General features: G+C 47.4%; 1 protein-coding gene across 1 annotated transcript in view; it reads left to right on the top strand.

The window, feature by feature from the left end:
• The window catches only part of GMFB (glia maturation factor beta), a 35,541-nt gene extending 12,336 nt beyond the window's left edge, over positions 1-23,205 (top strand). Inside the window, exons 3-7 of the mRNA XM_063948381.1 lie at positions 2,182-2,231; positions 3,901-3,952; positions 5,029-5,109; positions 11,597-11,670; positions 20,710-23,205. Of these exons, the coding sequence (XP_063804451.1) occupies positions 2,182-2,231; positions 3,901-3,952; positions 5,029-5,109; positions 11,597-11,670; positions 20,710-20,781 (329 nt within the window). The 3' untranslated portion in view covers positions 20,782-23,205. The remainder of the gene's footprint in view (positions 1-2,181; positions 2,232-3,900; positions 3,953-5,028; positions 5,110-11,596; positions 11,671-20,709) is intronic.
• The last annotated feature ends 835 nt before the right edge of the window (positions 23,206-24,040 follow it).

Genomic DNA, 24,040 nt, shown 5'->3' with positions numbered 1-24,040 from the left:
AGCAATACCGATGCTCAGAATCCCGATCGTTCTTCCAGCAGGGTGTGGGAGGTTAGGGTTAGGCACTAGTAGGGGGGGTTAGGGTGCAGCGGTGGGAAGGTTATGGTTAGGTACCAGGGAGGGTGGTTAGGATTAAGTACTAGTAGGGGGGGTTAGGGTGCAGTGGTGGGTAGGTTGTGGTTAGGTACCAGGGAGGGGGGTTAGGGTGCAGTGGTGGGTAGGTTATGGTTAGGTACCAGGGAGGGGGGTTAGGGTGCAGCGGTGGGTAGGTTGTGGTTAGGTACCAGGGAGGGGGGTTAGGGTGCAGCGGTGGGAAGGCTGTGGTTAGGTACCAGGGAGGGGGGTTAGGGTGCAGCGGTGGGTAGGTTGTGGTTAGGTACCAGGGAGGGGGGTTAGGGTGCAGTGGTGGGTAGGTTATGGTTAGGTACCAGGGAGGGGGGTTAGGGTGCAGCGGTGGGTAGGTTGTGGTTAGGTACCAGGGAGGGGGGTTAGGGTGCAGCGGTGGGTAGGTTGTGGTTAGGTACCAGGGAGGGGGGGTTAGGGTGCAGCAGTGGGAAGGCTGTGGTTAGGTACCAGGGAGGGGGGTTAGGGTGCAGTGGTGGGTAGGTTATGGTTAGGTACCAGGGAGGGGGGTTAGGGTGCAGTGGAGGGTAGGTTATGGTTAGGTACCAGGGAGGGGGGTTAGGGTGCAGCGGTGGGTAGGTTGTGGTTAGGTACCAGGGAGGGGTGTTAGGGTGCAGCGGTGGGTAGGTTGTGGTTAGGTACCAGGTCGGAGGGTTAGGGTGCAGAGGTAGGTAGGTTGTGGTTAGGTACCAGGGAGGGGGGTTGGGGTGCTGCGGTGGGTAGGTTGTGGTTAGGTACCAGGGAGGGAGTTAGAGTGCAGCCGTTGGTAGGTTATGGTTAGGAACCAGGGAGGGGGGTTAGGGTGCAGCGGAGGGTAGGTTATGGTTAGGAACCAGGGAGGGGGGTTAGGGTGCAGCGGTGGGTAGGTTGTGGTTAGGTACCAGGGAGGGGGTTAGGGTGCAGCCGTTGGTAGGTTATGGTTAGGAACCAGGGAGGGGGGTTAGGGTGCAGCGGTAGGTAGGTTGTGGTTAGGTACCAGAGAGGAGGGTTAGGGTGCAGCGGTGGGTAGGTTGTGGTTAGGTACCAGGGAGGGGGGTTAGGGTGCAGCGGTGGGAAGGTTATGGTTAGGTACCAGGGGATGTGGATCATCAAATCGACAGTGTCTAGGTCGACAATGTTTAGGTCGACAGTCACTGGGTTGACAGGCTTGCTAGGTCGACAGGTCAAAAGGTCGACATGAGTTTTTCATTTTATTTGATGACGTTTTCTCCGTACAGTGACCGGAAAGCCCAATTAGTGCACCGTGTTCCTTCGCCTTCGGGCAAGATTACCGTTCCAATCGTGGTCCACGTGGATCGTGAAGTATGAAAAAGTTAAAAAAAAAAGAAAAAATTTGAAAAACTCATGTTGATCTTTTGACATGTCGACCTTGGTGACTGTCGACCTAGACAGTGTCGATCTTCTGACCGGATCCCGTACCAGGGAGGGGGGTTAGACACTTGGAAAGGGAGGTTAGGGTTAGGCACCAAGTGGGGAGAGTTATCTTTAGGCACCACCGGGGAGGATTATGGTTAGGCACCCACAAGGGAAGGTTAGGGTAGGGGGCAGGGAAGGGTTAGGGTACTTTTGTAGTGGCTGTCGGGATTCTGACCACCGGCACTGTCCATCGGGATAGCATACCGAATCCGTTGCTGTTTTTGTGGGAGGGTTATACAATTTTTTTTTGCAGCTCTATCAATTAAATACAGCGCCAATCCGTGCCGATACTAGCATATCCAACCAACCTATGCAAAATATACAAAGGAATTGATGAATGATAGAACTTGTTTTTCCCCTGGAGTGAGTTTATTATTATTATTATTATTATTATCCTTTATTTATATGGCGCCACAAGGGTTCTGCAGCACATTTGTTCTCACTGGTTTAGGACCTATTAACCCTCCATGCTGATTGAAGCTGGGTACAGTTTTTAAATGGAAACTGAGTCTAATGACGTGGATGGGTTTACACAGCAGACCCCTCTCACTGTAATTGTTGATATTGCTATTTGTAAATTGGGCTGAGGAATAATATACAATTACTGACTTGTGCCCTTTCCCCCTTCTCATTCTCCTGCAGTGAAAATAGACAAAGACAGACGTCTGGTGGTCCTAGAAGAGGAACACGAGGTCAGTAGATGCTCTGTGGGGTCTGTTTTGTTATGTCCGTCTTATATCTCTAACCTTGTACTATAGCGAAAGTTACTGATTTTGTACATTTAAGTTTTAATTGAAACAAAACCTAATTTAAAAATCACATTTGAAGCGTTTCTTGGTGCTGAAAACAAAGTTACTTTCATGTTTTACAATCCTTTTTGAGTTAACATAATCTCACTCTGTGTATGCTAAAGTGTCCACTGGGGGCACTGTTGTAGTGGAGCCTATGGCCTCTTTAAATGTGAACTCCAGTTTCAGGGAGTGGTATTATCTGGGCAGATCTCTGGTTACTAATATAATCCGAGATTGTGGCCGCCAATCAGGCTGTTTTAGACCGAATTTGCCCCAAATAGCACAAAGCGTGGTTTAAAAAGACATCTGCTCACCGTCCACATCTGCCTGGGTAAGGATGGTAAATGTGATAGGATATTGATTACGTGATTATGGGGGTCATTCCAAGTTGCTCACTAGCAGTGTTGAGCAGTCGTGCAAACGCATTGTCGCTGCCCACGGGGGAGTGTATTTTCGCTTTGCAGAAGTGTGAACGCTTGTGCAGCCGAGCGCCTGCAAAATCTTTTTGTGCAAAACAAGACCAGCCCTGTAGTTACTCTTCATGTGCGTTGATTCTAACGACGGAGGGACGGCTTTTGAAGTCACACACCCGCCCAGTGAACGCCCAGCCACGCCTGCGGTTTTTCTGCCACACCTGCGTTTTTCTAAGCACTCCCTGAAAATGGTCAGTTGACACCCAGAAACGCCCACTTCATGTCAATCTTCCTGCGTTCGGCCGTGCGACTGGAATGTTCGTTATACTCTGTGCAAACCCACGATGCTCATTGTACCCGTACAACGCGCCTGCGCATTGGTTCGCAGCTAGCGATCAACTCGGAATGACCCCCTATGTGTGGTCATTGTACGTGTACACCATACCATACAGAGTACTGACCACCACACGGCCATATTAAATCGTGTAGGTATTGTAGTTCCCCTTTTATTTTGCCCTGAGTGGAGAAGCCGTGTGACCTGTGTGTTCCTGTCACAGTATATTCACTGGGACGGGCATTGTGTCGGTTGGCCAGTGGAAATGAGGTTACAGCATATCAATCGGCTAAGAATTGGGTATGTACCATTTTATTTCTGGGGCAGCGCTTTATCTCTGGACGGCGTCCAGTTTAATTTAAAAATACACAATTACCGTCCATTTTTAGGACGTGTCTATATTGTCCTGTAGGTTATTGAAGTTGGAAGTACACCTGTGAGACCACCAATGTATTAGCCATTTACAGTATTCTGCCGACTCATTTTACAGCGGAGGTAGATCATGCTACAGTCTGACAACCGAAGCTCGTGTTACAGCCATACAGTCCTATCCTGTGTAGCTCCGATATACACCAGCACTACATACAGCTCTGGATTAATTACTGTACCCTGCCAGGAAAATCCCAGAGGCTGATCCAGCTCTGCAATTACTGCACCCAGAGTCCTGCCCCCGTTAATTACTGCTTGTTCTCTCTCTCTCTCTCTCTCTCTCTCTCTCTCTCTCTCTCTCTCTCTCTCTCTCTCTCTCTCTCTCTCTCTCTCTCTCTCTCTCTCTCTCTCTCTCTCTCTCTCTCTCTCTCTCTCTCTCTCCTCCTGCTCACAGGATATCTCTCCAGATGAGCTCAAAGATGAACTTCCAGAGAGGCAACCCAGATATCCTTTAATTTGCCACCGGCCACATGCATGCAGCTATTAATCTAGAAAATTTGTACACTGCAAATGGTTTGGATGCACTGTTTTTTGTTTGTTTTTTGTTTATACTTGCCTTACATGTGTCCGGGGAGGCAGCAGGTCACGCGTGTCTGAGATGAAATGGCCGACCTGTGGCAGGCTATAAGAGACAGCTTGGTAATTACATTCTTCTTTGGGTTTTCTTCAGACTGATGAATAATTGGTAATTCTGCAGATTTTCCACTGTCATGTGATTACCAGCACACGTAGCGGGAAGAGAGGCTCTCCTCTCCCATCACATGACATGATGAAAGACTCTCTCTCTTTTTTTTTTTTTTTTTTCCAGCCATATGTTTTCCCTCCAGAGATACTTTGAAAAGGGGCAATTCCACTGACATGTACGGGACATTTGTACAAATTTTAACATACCGATATTTGTTAAAGCTTAACACAAGAATTGTAAAAATAAAATAAAAATATATATGATGTCAAAGTACCATCAAAATGATGGAACAACGTAACCGTAAAGTCAGCTGCGCGCGCCCGAATAAAGCAACTGTTGAATTCCCCCCCCCCCCCCCCCACATAGAGGTGAGGAGCAGTGTTAGCCTTTTATTATATATACTGTATAGACAGAGAGATATATACATGCACAGTGCATCCGGAAAGTATTCACAGCGCTTCACTTTTTCCACATTTTGTTTCGTTACAGTCTTATTTCAAAATGGAATAAATTCATTTTTTTCCCCTCAAAATTCTACACACGATACCCCATAGTGACAACGTGAAAATTTTTTTTTTTTTGAGATTTTTGCTTAAAAAAAAAAAATATATATGTGTGTGTGTGTGTGTGTGTGTGTGTGTGTGTGTGTATGTGTATGCAAGTGCAATCTCATAGTATTTTTGTCTCTGTTCTGTGGCTATACGTTGCTCATTTAGACAGCTGTTACAATTCTAGAGGATTGCCACAGGCAATCTATTTTTATATTTATTTTTTTGTCATTGTGTCTATACATGTGTTATGTACATACACAGATATCTCCTTAACCTGGGCTAACATTCATAGTGTATAGTTACAAGTACCAGCATGAGGATGGCAGGGTTTCCTATCCATTGTGCTTTATCTTCTCCAGCCCTGTAGGTAAGTGCATTCATTAAGTGTAATGTCACAGAAAAACACAAATAGGTAAAAAAAAAATGTTTAAATCAGGAAATGTTAATTGTGCCAAAATATGTGGGGTTTAGACTTGTCCCCTGGAGAGGGTGTGTCAGATACTCGGTGATACGTGCCACATGATGAGCAGAGGGAACATATCTTAGGTGCATCCTTTGATAATGAGTCCTAAACGGTGTCCCCCAGTCCGGAGCTCTGCGTGGGGAGGAGTTCCACCATTCACGCTCAGCACTTTTTTGTCAGAAGTGAGCATGTGACTTACTACCTGTCCAATCAACTCTCACTTATAAGGTGTCTGACGTCTCACTGGAGATGTCTTGTAACTGTCACAGCATACAAACATGCAGTGGGCGGAGGAGGGTAATAAAATAGAACTTATCTTCTTTGACGTTTGATTTTTCTTTTTTAATAGGCTCAGCTCTACATTTTCTTTTCAAACTTCATGATCAAGTGATTAGAATATGTGTATCTTACGGAATATTTTTTTTTTCTATTACGTCCTAGAGGATGCTGGGGACTCCGCAAGGACCATGGGGTATAGATGGGCTCCGCAGGAGACATGGGCACTATAAAGAACTTTAGATGGGTGTGCACTGGCTCCTCCCTCTATGCCCCTCCTCCAGACCTCGGTTAGATCCTGTGCCCAGAGGAGACTGGGTGCACTACAGGGGAGCTCTCCTGAGTTTCTCTGTAAAAGACTTTTGTTAGGTTTTTTATTTTCAGGGAGCACTGCTGGCAACAGGCTCCCTGTGTCGTGGGACTGAGGAGAGAGAAGCAGACCTACTTAAATGATAGGCTCTGCTTCTTAGGCTACTGGACACCATTAGCTCCAGAGGGTCGGAACGCAGGTCTCACCCTCGCTGTTCGTCCCGGAGCCGCACCGCCGTCCTCCGTCCTCCGTCCTCCTCACAGAGCCGGAAGATAGAAGCCGGGTGAGTATAAGAAGAAAGAAGACTTCAAAGGCGGCTGAAGACTTCAGATCTTCTGAGGTAACGCGCAGCGGTAACGCTGCGCGCCATTGCTCCCACACACAACACACACAGCGAGCACTGAAGGGTGCAGGGCGCAGGGGGGGCACCCTGGGCAGCAATTATAAACCTCTTGGGACTGGCTAATAATATATATAGAGGCTGCGGAGGCACTATATTATAGAATCCCCCGCCAGTATAGAAAATTTGAGTGGGACCGAAGCCCGCCGCTGAGGGGGCGGAGCTTGATCCTCCAGAACTAACCAGCGCCATTTTCTCCACAGCACACTGCAGAGAAGCTGGCTCCCCGGACTCTCCCCTGCTGAACACGGTGACAGAGGGCAAAAAAGAGGGGGGGGCACTTTTAATTGGCGCAGTGAGTGTATAATTATATATAGAAGCGCTGTTTTGTCTGGGAATTTGGTTTCCAGTGTCAGTTGGCGCTGGGTGTGTGCTGGCATACTCTCTATCTCTGCAAAGGGCCTTTTTGGGGAAATGTCTCCATATAGATATATCCCTGAGTGTGTGGGGGTGTCGGTACGCGTGTCGGCATGTCTGAAGTGGAAGGCTCATCCAAGGAAGAGGTGGAGCAGATGATTGTGGTGTCTCCGTCGGCAACGCCGAAACATGATTGGATGGATATGCTGAATGTTTTAAATGCAAATGTGTCTTTATTACATCAGATGTTGGGCAAAGCAGAGTCCAGGGATAGAACAGGGAGTCAATCCATGGCTTTGGCTGTGTCACAGGGCCCTTCAGGGTCTCAGAAACGTCCCCTGTCCCAAATAGCAGACACTGATACCGACACGGATTCTGATTCCAGTGTCGACTACGATGATGCGAGGTTACACCCAAGGGTGGCCGAAAGTATTCATTATATGATTATTGCAATAAAGGATGTTTTACATATCACAGATGACCCCTCTGTCCCTGACACGAGGGTACACATGTTTAAGGAAAAGAAACCTGAGGTAGCCTTTCCCCCATCTAATGAGCTGAACGCGTTATTTGAAAAGGCTTGGAAAACTCCAGACAAGAAACTGCAGATTCCTAAAAGAATTCTTATGGCGTATCCTTTCCCTGCGCAGGACAGGTTACGGTGGGAATCCTCACCCAGGGTGGACAAGGCGTCAACGCGCTTGTCCAAAAAGGTGGCGCTGCCGTCTCCAGACACGGCTGCCCTCAAGGATCCTGCTGATCGCAGACGGGAAACTACCTTAAAATCTATTTATACACATACGGGGGCCTTGCTCAGACCGGCAATAGCGTCGGCTTGGGTTTGTAGCGCTGTTGCGGCTTGGACGGATACCTTGTCAGCTGACATTGATACCCTGGATAGGGATACCATTTTATTGACCTTAGGTCACATTAAAGACGCAGTCTTATATATGAGAGACTCTCAGAGAGACGTTGGTCTGCTAGGTTCGAGAGCCAACGCCATGGCGATTTCTGCTAGGCGAGCCCTGTGGACCCGCCAATGGTCGGGTGATGCCGACTCAAAGAAGCATATGGAAGTTTTGCCTTACAAAGGTGAGGATTTATTTGGGGAAGGGCTCGCGGACCTGGTTTCCACAGCTACCGCGGGCAAATCTAGCTTTTTACCTTATGTTTCCCCACAGCAAAAGAAAACGCTGCAATATCAGATGCAGTCCTTTCAGTCGCATAAGTCCAGAAGAGGTCGGGGCTCTTCCTTCCTCGCCAGAGGTAAGGGAAGAGGGGAAAAAGCAGCCTGCTACGGCTAGTTCCCAGGAGCAGAAGTCCTCCCCGGCTTCTACGAAATCCACCGCATGACGCTGGGGCTCCACTGAGGGAGTCTGCGCCGGTGGGGGCACGTCTTCGACTCTTCAGCCACGTCTGGGTTCGGTCAGAGGTGGATCCTTGGGCAATGGAAATTGTGTTCCAAGGTTACAAACGGGAATTCGAAGACGTGCCTCCTCGCCGTTTTTTCAAATCTGCCTTACCAGCTTCTTCCCCAGAAAGGGAGATAGTTTTTGAATAGCAGCTAAAACTGTGTCAACAACAAGTGGTTGTCAAGGTTCCCCTGCTTCAACAGGGGCAGGGGTACTATTCAACCCTGTTTGTGGTCCCGAAACCAGATGGCTCGGTCAGACCCATTTTAAATTTACAATCCCTAAACCTGTACTTTGAAAAAGTTCAAATTCAAGATGGAATCGCTCCGGGCAGTTATCTCCAGCCTGGAAGGGGGGATTTTATGGTGTCACTAGACATAAAGGATGCATACCTTCATGTCCCCATATATCCCCCTCATCAGGCATACCTGAGATTCGCTGTACAGGAATGTCATTACCAGTTTCAGACGTTGCCATTTGGGCTTTCCACGGCCCCGAGGATTTTCACCAAGGTAATGGCGGAAATGATGGTGCTCCTGCGCCGGCAGGGAGTCACAATTATCCCGTACTTGGACGATCTCCTGATAAAAGCGAGATCGAGAGAACAGTTGCTGAAAAGCGTGTCGCTCTCCCTGAGAGTGCTGCAGCAACATGGCTGGATTCTCAATCTGCCGAAGTCACAGTTGGTTCCAACGACTCGGTTATCTTTCTTGGGCATGATTCTGGACACAGAACGAAAGAGGGTTTTTCTCCCGATGGAAAAAGCTCAGGAACTCTAGAATATGGTCAGAGACCTGTTGAAACCGAAAAGGGTGTCAGTTCATCAATGCACTCGAGTACTGGGGAAAATGGTGGCGTCCTACGAGACAATCCCCTTCGGCAGGTTTCATGCGAGGACTTTTCAGTGGGATCTTCTGGACAAATGGTCCGGGTCCCATCTTCACATTCATCAGAAAATCAGCCTGTCCCCAAGGGCCAGGGTGTCTCTCCTGTGGTGGCTGCAGAGTGCTCACCTTCTAGAGCAGAGGTTCTCAAACTCGGTCCTCGGGGGCCCACACAGTGCATGTTTTGCAGGTCTCCTCACAGAATCGCAAGTGAAATAATTTGCTCCACCTGTGGACCTTTTAAAATGTGTCAGTGAGTAATTAATACACCTGTGCACCTGCTGGGTTACCTGCAAAACATGCACTGTGTGGGCTCCCAAGGACCGAGTTTGAGAACCTCTGTTCTAGAGGGTCGCAGGTTTGGCATTCCAGACTGGGTTCTGGTGACCACGGACGCGAGCCTCCGAGGATGGGGAGCAAGGAAAAAATTTTCAGGGACTATGGTCAAGCCAGGAGGCTTGTCTACACAGCAACGTACTGGAATTGAGGGCCATATACAACGTCCTGCGTCAAGCGGAGAATCTTCTTCGCGGCCTACCGGTTCTGATTCAGTCGAACAACGTCACAGCCGTGGCTCATGTAAACCGACAAGGCGGAACAAGGAGCAGAGTGGCAATGGCGGAAGCCACCAGGATTCTTCGCTGGGCGGAAAATCATGTAAGCGCTTTGACAGCAGTCTTCATTCCGGGAGTGGACAACTGGAAGCAGACTTCCTCAGCAGACACGATCTCCATCCAGGAGAGTGGGGACTTCATCAAGACGTTTTTGCAGAGATAACAAGTCGTTGGGGACTTCCTCAAATAGACGTGATGGCGTCACGCCTCAACAAGAAGCTTCGGAGGTATTGTGCCAGGTCAAGGGACCCTCAGGCAGTAGCGGTGGACGCCCTAGTGACACCGTGGGTGTTTCGGTCGGTCTATGTGTTTCCTTCTCTTCCACTCATCTCAGAGATATTGAGAATCATAAGACGAAAAAGAGAGCGGACAATACTCATTGTTCCCGATTGGCCTCGAAGGGCCTGGTATTCAGATCTTCTGGAAATGCTTGCAGAAGATCTGTGTCCTCTTTCTCTCAGAGAGGACCTGTTGCAACAGGGTCCTGTGTGTTCCAAGACTTACCGCGGTTACGTTTGACGGCATGGCGGTTGAACGCTGAATCCTAGCTGGAAAAGGCATTCCGGAAGAAGTCATCCCTACTCTGATAAGGGCTAGGAAGGAGGGGACGGCGAAGCATTATCACCGTATCTGGAGAAAGTATGTATCTTGGTGTGAGGCCAAGAATGCTCCTGCGGAAGATTTCCATCTGGGCCGTTTTCTCCACTTTCTGCAGACAGGAGTGGATATGGGCCTGAAATTAGGCTCCATTAAGGTACAGATTTGGCCCTATCGATTTTCTTTCAGAAAGAATTGGCTTCTCTCCCGGAAGTCCAGACTTTTGTAAAGGGAGTGCTGCACATCCAGCCCCCTTTTGTGCCTCCAGTGGCACCATGGGACCTTAACGTGGTGTTACAGTTCTTAAAATCTCACTGGTTTGAACCTCTTCAAGCGGTGGAATTAAAATTTCTTACTTGGAAGGTGGTCATGTATTTGGCCTTGGCATCTGCAAGGCGGGTGTCCGAATTGGCGGCCTTGTCTCACAGGAGCCCCTATCTGATTTTCCATGTGGACAGAGCAGAATTGAGGACTCGTCCTCAATTTTTGCCTAAGGTGGTTTCTTCGTTTCATATGAACCAACCTATTGTGGTGCCTGTGGCTATGGGGGACTTGGAGGATTCCAAGTCCCTTGATGTAGTCTGGGCCTTGAAAATTTATGTAGCCCGGACGGCTCGGGTTAGGAAAACAGAGGCTCTGTCTGTCCTGCATGCAGCCAACAAGGTTGGCGCTCCTGCTTCTAAGCAGACTATTGCTCGCTGGATCTGTAACGCGATTCAGCAGGCTCATTCTATGGCTGGATTGCCGTTACCAAATTCGGTTAAGGCCCATTCCACTAGGAAGGTGGGCTCTTCTTGGGCGGCTGGTCGAGGCATCTCGGCATTACAACTTTGCTGAGCGGCGACTTGGTCGGGTTCAAACACTTTTGCCAAATTCTACAGGTTTGATACCCTGGCTTTTGAGGACCTCATGTTTGCTCAATCGGTGCTGCAGAGTCATCCGCACTCTCCCGCCCGGTCTGGAGCTTTGGTATAAACCCCATGGTCCTTACGGAGTCCCCAGCATCCTCTAGGACGTAAGAGAAAATAAGATTTTAAACCTACCGGTAAATCTTTTTCTCCTAGTCCGTAGAGGATGCTGGGCGCCCGTCCCAGTGCGGACTAACTTCTGCAAGACTTGTATATAGTTTTTGCTTACATAAGGGTTATGTTATAGTTTTGATCAGTCTTGGGCTGATGCTGTTTTGTTCATACTGTTAACTGGTTCGTATATTCCATGTTATACGGTGTGGATGGTGTGGGCTGGTATGAATCTTGCCCTTAGATTAACAAGAATCCTTTCCTCGTACTGTCCGTCTCCTCTGGGCACAGTTTCTCTAACTGAGGTCCGGAGGAGGGGCATAGAGGGAGGAGCCAGTGCACACCCATTCTAAAGTTCTTTATAGTGCCCATGTCTCCTGCGGAGCCTGTCTATACCCCATGGTCCTTACAGAGTCCCTAGCATCCTCTACGGACTAGGAGAAAAAGATTTACCGGTAGGTTTAAAATCTTATTTTTTTTTTCTTTCTTCTCTGCCCCTCCCGCCCTCTTTCCCAAATTTAGGGTGCAAACCGGAGCAGCAGATGATGTACGCCGGAAGCAAAAACAAACTTGTCCAGAAAGCTGAACTCACAAAGGTGAGAATTTTTACATGGATTCAAAACTGAAAACCTCACAGACGAACAAGAGACAATATAGTTGTGAGAATGTTCACAGCAGCACATTGTGTTTCAGGAGACAATTGTGCTGCCCCCCCAAAAAACACAGAAGCTTGTCATGCTATGGTTAAGGGGGGTGGGGGGTTGAATACAAGTGATCACACAGGACTTGTCCTGCACATGTGCAGACTCCAAACCATTGGAATTGTACGTAAACTGTCAGGTTTGTAAATATCCAAATCGGACCCGGTGACCTTTGAACTGTCAGCTGATACATTTTAAACCAGTGATTGTAATATTGCGCCATGGGTAGTTTAATATCTGAGACACTTATTATTTCAAATACTATATATTATTTCATATGCCAACTTCAATCGGCTGCATATAACATCTTCAACCTGCTAGCTACTGTATAACAGAAACCTGGCTCACACAATCAGACACTGCCTCCCCCGCAGCACTGTTACATGGTGGTCTCCACACATACCTCCAGGCCTGGTAACCATAAAGGAGGTGGGGTTGGATTATTATTACTTTCCCAATCTTTCGCATACACTGTTCTACCACAGATTCCATCACTCACATTTACATCATCTGAAGTACATTCCATCAGGGTTTTCTCTCCTTTCTCTCTGCGTGTTGCAGCTATCTATCGCCCACCTAGGCATCCCAAACAATTTCAAGAAGATTTTTATGCCTGGCTCCCTCACTTCCTATCCTCTGACATCTCCACCATCATCATGGGTGATTTCAATATTGCTATTGATTGTCCAATATCTGCTACTCACGCCTCCAAACGACTCTCTCTAACCTCCTCTCTCGACCTCTCTCAATGGACTGACTCCTCTACTCATTCGGAGGGCCACTACCTTTATCTAGTATCCACCAGGCTCTGCTCAGGTTCTGAACTCACTAACTCTTCTTTTCCTCTCTGAGATCACAACCTTATAACCTGCATGCTCTCCTCCATTACATCAAACTCCGTGTTGCTGAAGTCTTCCAATCCTCATCAAACCCGCAGAAATAGTAACACAATTAATCTTCAAGAACTTTCCACCTCACTCCAACAACTGCTCTCAGCTATTTCTGCATTCATCTCTCCTGAGATGGCTGTATCACACCTGAACCAGACTCTATAAATAGCCCTTAATGAAGTGGCTCCAGCTACCCATCACACTCCACGTAGGCCTAGATGTCAACCGTGGCAGTCTAAATTAACAAGACATCTACAAAAAAATCACACGTAAACTTGAACGTCAGTGGTGTATATTTCTTATTGAAATGCTCTGGGCACTGCCAAACAAACATATTTCCAATCTCTCATCTCTGCTCAAGCCTCTAACCCCAAACAACTTTTTAATACATTTAAATCACTTCTGAATCCTCCCTTACCTACCCCACCAGCTACTATCAAGGTGTAAGATCTTGCTTCCTTCTTCAAGGAGAAGAGTGATAACATCCAAGGTGAAATGGTATGCTCTTCCTCAACCAGTGACCTGCTCAGTTCTTTACCTGTACCCTCTCACTCTCTCTTCATTTGATCCCGCAAATGAAGATGAAGTATCATCACTCTTCTCATCCTGCTTCTCTACTACCTCCCATCTTGATCCTTTACCCTCACAAACATGTACAGCTCTGCCTCTGGTGCTCATCCCTACCTGAACTAACATCTGTAATCTCTCTCTCTCTCTCTCTCTCTCTCTCTCTCTCTCTCTCTCTCTCTCTCTCTCTCTCTCTCTCTCTCTCTCTCTCTCTCTCTCTCTCTCTCTCTCTCTCTCTCTCCTGTTCAAGCATGCAGTGATTACTCCCATTTTGAAAAAACTAAATTCTGACCCTAACTCTCTCTCTCAAACTACCGTCCCATCTCTCGGTTCCCTTATCTCTCTAAGCTACTTGAGAGACTTGCCTACACTCGACTCACACACTTTCTTAACTCCCACAACTTATTGGACCCACTTCAGTCAGGCTTCTGTTGCCAACACTCAGAGACAGCACTGACAAAAGTGGTTAATGATTTGGTCACTACCAAGTCTAAAGGACATTACTCACTACTTATGCTTCTAGATCTCTCTGCTGCCTTTGACACTGGTGACCACTCTCTTCTCATACAGACACTACAATCCCTAGGTCTTAAAGACACAGCCCTTTCTTGGTTCCTCTCGTACCTATCTAATCGCTCCTTCAGTGTTCGCTTCTCTGAATCTACCTCCTCTTCGCTACCTCTTTCAGTTGGAGTACCGCAAGGCTCAGTCTTGGGTCCTCTGCTTTTCTCTATCTATACCTCATCTCTTGGTAAACTAATCAGCTCTTTCGGATTTCAGTATCATCTGTACGCAGATGATACTCAAATCTACCTATCCTCCCCTGACTTGTCCCTATCTGTACTGGACCGTGTCACTGAATGCCTTTCTGCCATTTCATCCTGGATGACCTCTCGCCACCTCAAACTGAATATTTCAAAGACAGAGTTAATTATATTTCCACCAGCCAATAGCAGTTACCAACCTGATATCTCTATCACTATTGAAAACTCGACAATCAACTCTACCCCGCAAGCTCGCTGCCTAGGTGTCATCCGTGATTCTGATCTGTCCTTTGTTCTCCACATTCAATCTGTCTCAAGATCATGTTACATGCATCTAAAAAACATCCAAAATACGATCATACCTTACACAAGACACAGCTAAAACTCTAATCCACGCTCTCATTATTTCCCGCATTGATTATTGCAATAGTCTTCTTACTGGTCTTCCCAAAACGAGACTCTCACCACTACAATCCAATCTGAATGCAGCTGCGGGGCTAATCTTCCTCACTAGACATTCATCGTCTGCAGATCCACTCTGTCTATCCATCCATTGGTTACCGGTATTCTACCGTATTCAATATAAAATACTGGCTGGTCTGGGATCGCGCTGTGTTGTATGTATATATACTAGTCCAGTGCAGTTTTATTATCATAATAATAATTTGCATTGCCTGTGACTGTGTGTGTGCATGTATCTGCTGTGTGGTTTCACGTTTCCCAGATATCTCTATCACTATATTCTGTACCCTAAAAGGACTAGGTGCGTCTGGGGGGTATATCGCTGGTGTTGTGTACTGTGTATTCAGTCACATACTAACTGATTTATTCGCAGGTATTGTAATCTGTCTGGCTTTATCGTACTAAACTGCTCTGTTGTTGCATTTGTGTACAGTGTCTAACAAGAAGGGCAGTAAGTCTGTGGACGCTTGCAGAGCATGCGCCAAGGATTTACTAGGGGGGGAAGTTTTGTATAATGGTCTGTGTAATGTGTGTCATACATCTCCCAGTCTGTCCGCAGCTCCTGTAACCAATCAGGAGCCACCCTGGGCTGCGTTCACAAACCTACTAGGTACTCTGGTGGAACACCATACCCCCCCCCCCATGGGACCACCTGTGCCATTACAGCCACATATTGTCCCTAAAGTTAATCCGCCTTGGGCGGAAAATTTGTCTAACCAGTTGCAGCAATTAAATCAATCCTTGGTCAGACAAAAAAACCTACTCCAAGTCACTCCCGTGTATCTGGGTCATTTTAAGCGGGCTGCTTCCTCCTCACAATCCAAGAATCTCTCAGATATTTCATCTGAAGAGGAGGGAGAGCATACTGTCCTGTCAGACACTGATGTTTCTGATGAGGATTCTCCATTGCAAATTGACGTCCCTGTCCTAGTGGTTGCTATTAAGTATATCCTACAAATCACTGATGATGAGGATTCCACTACTGTGGCTAAGAAAACTGATATGTTTAAACCGCAGAAGGTGGTTAACAATCTATTAGCCCATTCTGACCATTTGGTGGACATCAGGCAGGAACCCTGGTCTACTCCAGGGAAGAAGTTCCCTCTGTCTAAACGGGCCTTGGCTCGCTATCCTCTTCCTGCAGAGTTATGTAACAAGTGGGGGAATCCACCGTCTGTGGATTCTCATGTCACACGCCTAGTGGTGACATCCACTGTCACTTCACTGAAGCAACCGACAGATAAGCGTGTGGAGGGATGCCTGAAATCTATTTACTCCCTGACAGGTGCTGTACATAGAACCACTATTGCTGCATCCTGGGCTGCTAAAGGTATAGAAGCATGGGTTCAGGCATTGGAGGAAGAGCTGCCCAAGGATATATCGGACAAAGCCAGACAATACCTGTCCCACATTACCACCACCATAGCCTATTACATTCAGGAGGCGTTCTCTGAGGTGGTTGTGTTGGCAGCCAAGGCGTCGACTACATCTGTCCTAGCTCGCCGTATTCTGTGGTTGAGGTCCTGGAAGGTGGCCCTGGACTCCAAAAAAGACCTTGGAGGTACTCCCCTTTAAGGGGGCCATTTTTGTTTGGGGAAGACCTTAATAAAATTGTGTCTGAGTTAGCAGCTGCCTTTCTCCCAAATACTAATCCTTCTGCACAGAAGGCAAAAGGTACCACTTTTCGTTCCTTAAGGCCTCAATGGAAAGCAAAAGGTCAGGCATACCCGAGACAGTCTCGTGCTCCCTAAACCACAAAGCCCATGGCAAAATGATCCTGTGCGGCCTGTCAGCCCTCTTCTAAACAAGACAAGTTTGCCGCATGACGGGGCGGGCTTCCCCCTGGGGGACTCCAGGGTGCGAGGCCGACTTCTATAGTTCACCCAGGTCTGGTTAAAGACCACTGTAGATGCATGGGTGCGGGTAGTTGTCTCTCACGGGTACGCAGTCTCATTCAAGAGACGTCCCGCTTGCCAGTTTTGCACCACGGTTATTCCTTTGGATCCGTTACAGGCGCAAGCTCTGCAAAAGGTGAGTTCCCTTCCGAATACAGGACTGGTAGTGACGGTACCTCTGTCCCACAGAGGCAGAGGTTACTACTCGACCCTGTTTCTAGTTCCGAAACCCAATGGGTCTTTCCGGCCTATACTCAATCTCAAATCACTGACCAAGTTTGTGAAAGTGTCCAAGTTCCGTATATGGAAACACAGTGCTCAATTGTACTGGCTATGGAACCCGGAGACTATATGGTATCCCTGGATATACAGGATGCGTACCTGCAAATACCCATTGCCATGTCGCATCAGCAGTATCTGCGGTTTGCTATTGGCGACCTCCACTATCAGTTCCAGGCTCTGCCATTTGGATTGGCTACAGCTCCTCGGATCTTCACCAAGGTCATGGCTGTAATGACGGCCCATCTCCGTCACCGGGAGTCAGAATCCTGCCGTATCTGGATGACTTGCTGATTCTGGCAAACTCCCACGATGTCCTCCTCAGCCACCTGCGACTGATGGTAAGCTTCCTACACGCCCACCGGTGGCTCATCAATTGGAAGAAATCTTCGCTGGTTCTGGCTCAGAGTATGGTGCACATGGGGGCGCTACCGTACATACACAGTCAGCGACTGTTTGTCTCCAGAAAAAGTCCTGAAGCTTCAGGACAGGATAAGATGCTTCCTTTGTCGTCTCAGAGTGTCAATACACTCGGCGATGCAAGTACTTGGCCTGATGGTGTCGGCATTCGACATGGTAGAGTGTGCTCAATTTCATTTCCGCCCTGGTTTCCAAGTGGGACGGCCTACCTCATCGGATCAGATCTCACATGATCACTTTGACTCCGGAGGTTTGTCTGTCACTGACCTGGTGGCTCCAGGACCAACAATTGAACAGGGGCCGTCCCTTCTGGATCCCCGATTGGGTTTTGCTGACAATGGACGCCAGTCTGATGGGATGGGGTGCGGTGTTGGAGCAACACTCTTTTCAGGGTCAATGGACCAAGGAGGAGTCACTCCTCCCAATAAACATTCTGGAGTTGCAGGCGGTGTTCAATGCATTGACTCTCGCCATGCCTCTGGTACAGAACAGGCTGGTTCAAGTACGGTCAGACAACGCCACCACGGTGGCACACATAAACCATCAAGGTGGTACTTGAAGCCGCATGGCTATGATGGAAGTGTCAAAAATCCTTAGTTGAGCGGAACGCCATCTACCAGCAATATCGGCAGTGTTCATTCCGGGCGACCTAAACTGGGAAGCGGACTTCCTCGGTCACCAGGACGTGCATGCCGGAGAGTGGTGTTTTCATCGTGGACAAGTGGGGCCTACCAGATGTAGACCTGATGGCACCTCGACACAATTGCAAGGTTTCTGGTCTTCGGATCAAGGACCCTCAAGCAGCGTTCATGGACGCACTAGCAATTCCATGGAACTTTCGGGTGCCCTACGTGTTTGCTCCAGCATGGCCCAGACGGCATTGGTTCTCAGACCTGCAGGGTCTATCGACAGAGCATCCCCTTCTACTTCCTCAGCACCCAGACCTCCTTGTACAGGGCCCTTGTCTTTATTCGGACCTGGCCAGACTGGCTTTGACGGCGTGGCTCTTGAAGCATCACTCCTGAGGGCTAAAGGATTTTCTGAGGTGGTCATCCAAACTATGTTGAAAGCCCGCAAACCGGCATCTGCTCAGATTTATTACAGGGTCTGGAATTCTTACTTCACCTGGTGTGCTGATAAGAATTATGATGCATGCAGATTCAGAACTTCCAGAATTCTAGCTTTTCTACAACGCGGCATGGATTTAGGCCTTAGTCTGGCCTTCCTCAAGGTTCATATATCTGCTTTGTTGGTTTGGTTTCAGAGGAAAATTGCATCTATACCTGGCATTCATACATTAACTCAGGGTGTGTTAAGGATTCAGCCTCCCTATGTCCCTCTTGTGGCTCCATGGGATCTGGTTGTTGTCCTGAATGCCCTGCAAGAGCCTCAATTTGAACCTGAGACTGTGGACCTTAAGTGGCTTACAGCCATGGTCTTGTTTTTACTGGCTATTGCCTCTGCTAGAAGGGTGTCGGACTTAGGCGCTTTGTCCTGTCGTCCACCCTTTCTGATATTTAATTGTGAACGGGCAGTTCTTAGAACTCGTCCAGGTTATTTAGGTTAGGTGGTGTCATCTTTTCACCTTAACCAAGAGATTGTGGTTCCGGCCTTTATCTCTTCTGATTTGTCCTCCAAAGAGCGGTCTTTGGATGTGGCAAGGGCTCTCCGTATATGTGGAGGGGACTGGCTCTATCAGGAGGTCAGATTCCCTTTTTGTCTTGTTTGGTTTTCACAAGCGTGGCTGGCCTGTGAATAAGCAAACCTTGGCCAGATGGGTTAGACCACAGGTTCTCAAACTCTGTCCTCAGGACCCCACACCGTGCATGTTTTGCAGGTAACCCAGCAGGTGTACAGGTGTATTAATTACTCACTGACACATTGTAAAAGGTCCACAGGTGGAGCTAATTATTTCACTGGTGATTCTGTGAGGAGACCTGCAAAACATGCACTGTGTGGGGTCCTGAGGACAGAGTTTGAGAACCTATGGGTTAGACTGATGATTGCACAAGCTGATGCGCAGGATGGACTCCCAGCTCCTGCTGCTATTAAAGCCCGTTCTACTCAGTCTGTTGGACCTTCTTGTGCGGCCCGCCGTGGCGCGTCCGCAGAACAATTGTGCCAGGCGGCTACGTGGCCCTCAGTGAACACGTTCGTTAGGTTCTATGCCTTTGTTACTTCAGTCTCCCAGGAAGCTTCCTTTGGACGCTGGGTTCTCATACCGGCTAAGGCGCGTCCTGTCCTTTGAGGAACTGCTTTAGGACCTCCTCTGTTTCCCTGTGTTGCACAATGTACCCTGCTGCAGAAAGGGAGAGCTATGGTAGACTTAGCATGGTTAACTCTCTTTCTGCGAGGTACATTGGGTTCCACAGGGCGCCCACCCTGACGCACCTAGCTTCTATGGGTTTGTATGGCATTAGCTGCTGGTCCCTTCTTCTGTCGTGAGAATGTGGATCTATGTGACTAACATCTTACCTGCTCCTGCATTGGATTGGTTAACGAAACTGAGCTCACAGTGCCTGAAGGTGGGGTTTATAGAGGAGGCCCCAGTGCATCCTGGGACAGCCTAAAGCTTTGGTCTGTTGGTGCCTCTGGATCAAGAGCCACTCTACACCCCTATCGAACCCAATGTACCTCGCAGAAAGAGGGTTAACCATGGTAAGTGTACCATAACTCTCCTTTTACTCACACACAAGGCCATTAACCAAACTACACCAACGTACATCACTTCGCTTATCTCAAAATATCTCCCAACCCAACCTCTTCGCTCTTCACAAGATCTGGGTCTCTCATCCACACTCATTACTCGCTTCCACTAATGATTGCAGGACTTTCTTTGGGCTGCACTCACTCTGTGGAATGCCCTACCACGCACAATAAGACTCTCCTCTAGTCTCCAAACCTTCAAGCGTTCCCTTAAAACTCACCTCTTCAGGCAAGTGTATCATATTCCAGAACCGCCCACGAAACTTTCATAAACCTTCCTATCAAATTGCATCCACTCTGCACAGTCCACACGTATCCTCACATGTCTTCTCATTCTTCACTTTCCCTTCCTCCTGACCCCGGTTCATTATTGCTGTGTGACCATATCATAAAGCCCTTGCAATCTGGTGGACAACTGTGCAATAGGTAGCGCCTATCCTTGTGTATCAATGCCCTGTTTCCCTATAGATTGTAAGCTTGCGAGCTGGGCCCTCCTACCTCTATGACTGTTTGTCATTACCCAGTTTTGTTATATCATTGTTATTCCTAATTGTAAAGTGTAATGGAATTTGCTGCGCTATATAAGAAACTGCTAATAGACAATAATAAATAATACTTTAGCTACGGTAGGTGAAAAATCTGCCATGCTCCGTGGTACCTTGTCCACTGGGTGTCACTGTTGTCTCTGGGGAGCTAATTTCTCACAGCATGGCAATTTGCATAAGGAAGATTTACTGTCCATGTCGGCTTCAAGCTTGCGGGGACTTGTAGTTTCACAACTGCTTATTCCACAAATAGATATATATATATAGATAGATAGATATATATATATATATATATATATATATATATATATATATATATATATATATATATATATATATATATATATATATATATATATATATATATCTATCCTTTTTTTAATTCTCTTCCTATTTTTCGTTTAAGGTCTTTGAGATCCGGAACACTGAAGACTTGACCGAAGAGTGGCTGACTGAGAAACTGGGGTTTTTCCACTAACTTGTATTTTTCTATGTAAAAGAGCCTGAAACACTTCTTAATTCTCATTTAGACGAGCCGTCCGCCAACTCACCAAGATGTGCAGACTTTCTACCTAAAATACATAGCATGCAACAGTAAGCTGCTTAACTCTTTCACTGCCCTACATTGGGGCGGGGGGGGAGCCACTTGCAGTGAAAGATGTCAGTACTGGAAAATATATATAATATATTATCCTGACCACACTGGAACCCTTTTTTTTTTTTTTTTTGGGGGGGGGGTTGGGGGGGCATATGTGATACCATATATGTGAAAGGAAAAGCAAAAAAACTACCTGTTTATTAGAATTGATGGCGGCTTCTTTTAAATGCTATTTGGCTTCTCTACTGACGTGGTGCAGATGTTATGTATATGCTGTAACCCATAGTAACCGGCAACTTGTTCCCATTACAGTAAGTTGCCTACTCTAGCCGGCTCCTCACTGGGCTATGGGAAAGCCTGTGATATTTACTGCATGTTACTTTCACGTTTTTCCAGTCATTTTTACAGAAGGGACCAAATTCTATCACTGCAGCCACTGTAAACGTCCTCGTTACCATGTCACCGAATGCTGTTTTTGTAGTGGTTGTTGGTATATATTTTTCCTCCATGGATCAGTGATGCTGTAATTGACCTTTGCTATTCTTTGTTAGGTGGTGGGGGGGTCTCACGTACAGTACTGTGTATAGATCGTCCGTAGCATTGTGACAAATGCAGCTGCCACCCGTAGGGCAGGGGACTTCACCGCTAGCTTCTTCACGTGCACTCTCTCGGCAGTGAGTAGTAACTGTGCACGTTACGCCAGTGGTTTTTATGACTAGGTTAAATCTACAATTAAATGGTAGCCATTTCATATTGCCTCTTCCCATTTAACTGATAGATTTGCGTTCTTTAAATTCCACTGATTTATTATTTTCTTTGTCCCCATATTTCCTTGGGGTTTAGAACACTGGCATTTATTACATAGGTTTCAAATGAATTTTTAAAGGATGTAAACGGGTCTGAAACTATAAGCCGCCGCTGATGTTACTGGCATTGTTGTAGAGTACCCTATGTGTATTTTTTCGGACTGCAGTGTGCAGGTTTTTCTCCCCGCTGGTAAACGCATTGGGCATAGCTCCCTAACATTGGCGGTGACCAGTGTGAGGGAGCGGGATGACACTGAAAGATCCCCCTCCTGGCACCCATTCATTGATGGCAGGCAGAGCATCAGTGACTAGGCGTGCCTTCAATCTGTCCCACTCGCGACAGCGGAGCAGAGCGCTCAGATAGGGGACGGATGAGAGGTGCGCATCAGTGAAATTTACCTCCTATAGGCCAGTAACAAATGCATTTGTGTGTTCTAGCTTCGTAACATTGCAGAAATGGTCTTTTGGCACTGGTGCTTCCCCCATCGCCACCCCCTAATCTGAGTTTATGTTTACATACATGTCCACAGATATTTCAGATACTTACTAAAAACCTATTTGGTATTGGGACATTCTCAAAGGTGGTTTTGATGGAGTTCTAGGTTAACACTGAATGTAGCCCACCAGCTGTTGTAGGCTTCTGTCAGCATTAATATTTTATTGTCTCTTCAGATAGTTATTGGCTCTGTAAGCTGCATGTGCTTTGGGTAATAGGCACGGCGGAATGATGGCAGTATCTCTCTGAGGAGTCTATTCATGAAGCAGTGAAAAGAGTTGAGAAGTTGCCCATGTCCCATACCTCGGTGTTGAGGTAACATTTACAAAGTGCATTCTATAAAACTATACGTAGCAGCTGGTTGGTTGCCATGGGCAACTTCACTGGCTCAGTTCTCCACTCTTTTCACTGCTTCATGAAGAGACCCCTAACTGTTTCCACTCTACGTTTTGTTTTTTATTTATACACTTGAAATGACTTTTTAAAGGGCATCTATAGCGCTCGCCTTTCGAAGCTTCCACCTGCAAATAGAAGTGATCTTGATCATTTTATTTTCCTTGAAAACTGCCAGAGCTAGTACATAATTAGCTGTAATATGTGACTAAGGTCATTAGTTCCATGATCTTTCTATACTACATTCCCCATAGAAACTTATTTCGCTGGGATCAGGAGAGAGTTGGTGAAGGTACCACACAGTTAATAAACTCTCCGCGTTATGGATGTGCAAGCATGTACTGAGATGCGTCACTGACCCTCTGCTATCGGACGGAATATTAGGTGGCATATGTATTACCAGTACCCTGTGGCCACCAGTGGAGGCTTAACGACTACCCCCAGTATCCATTCCAGAGTATGCCGGGTGGACTGGTAGTGTTTCCTTTGCACTTTGTATTGCTTACCCCCTTATACCTGCAAATGTATTCCAAGTACCCCGTACTGTGTATAAATGTATACAAAGCAACACCGCATATGTCTAAATATTAATAAAATAAAATAAATAATTTTGTTTTGTAAAGTCTGTTTACTGACACATTCACGTTTATTCTATGAAACGGAGTTCCCGCTGGAGATGAATGCACCACGGGTGAGAGACTCTGTGCCGGTAATGCAACGCAAATGGTTAGGCTCAGTCATTTGAAGGGTCTCTCCCTAGCACCATAGTTATGTTTTCCTATGTACAGATGTAATGTATTGTGGAATCCAGGAGTTAGGAAATCTGCAAATGACATAACTGAAGAAATAGTACTGGATAGAGTGGCAGCAGGATTGTGAGACTAGTTGCAAAGCATTTAGGGGGTAAATCAGAGTTGATCATAGATTTGCTAAATTTAGCACATCTATGATCATTTCACACATCTGTCGTCATGGGGATGCCCAGCATGTCTGGCCCTAATCACCCCCCCCCCCCAGCGGCGATGCTTTTGTACTTGGCAAGTAGCTCCCTGCCAGCGCAGCTCCTGCGCGCTGGTAGGGAGCTACTGGCCGCATCCCGGGTCGCAGCAGCTGCGTGTGACGCCACGCAACCGCCACGGCCTGCCTCCCCAACGGTCCGGACACGCCTCCGTTGTCCGGACCTCGCCCCACCCACGGCTTTCTAACGCCATTGGCACGCCCCTCCCGCCCCGCTACAGCCTCTGCCTGTCACTCAGGCAGAGGCGATAGCAGCCCAGAGATGCAGATAGCATCTCACTGGGCTCCCGGGGTGCGCACGCTCAGTACGGCTGCTGCGCGTGCGCACTGCACAAAAGAATTCAGACTGCGATCGCTGCTGCTGCAGAAATCCAGTCTGAGTTAGCCCCTTAGACTCTAATTTCCTAATACGGTTTTTCTCTGACGT

This window comes from Pseudophryne corroboree, chromosome 12 (assembly GCF_028390025.1).
Source record: "Pseudophryne corroboree isolate aPseCor3 chromosome 12, aPseCor3.hap2, whole genome shotgun sequence".
In the NCBI taxonomy this organism is placed as follows: domain Eukaryota; kingdom Metazoa; phylum Chordata; class Amphibia; order Anura; family Myobatrachidae; genus Pseudophryne; species Pseudophryne corroboree.
The sequence above is the reverse complement of the archived record's forward strand: the minus strand, read 5'-3'. Positions and strand labels throughout refer to the sequence as shown.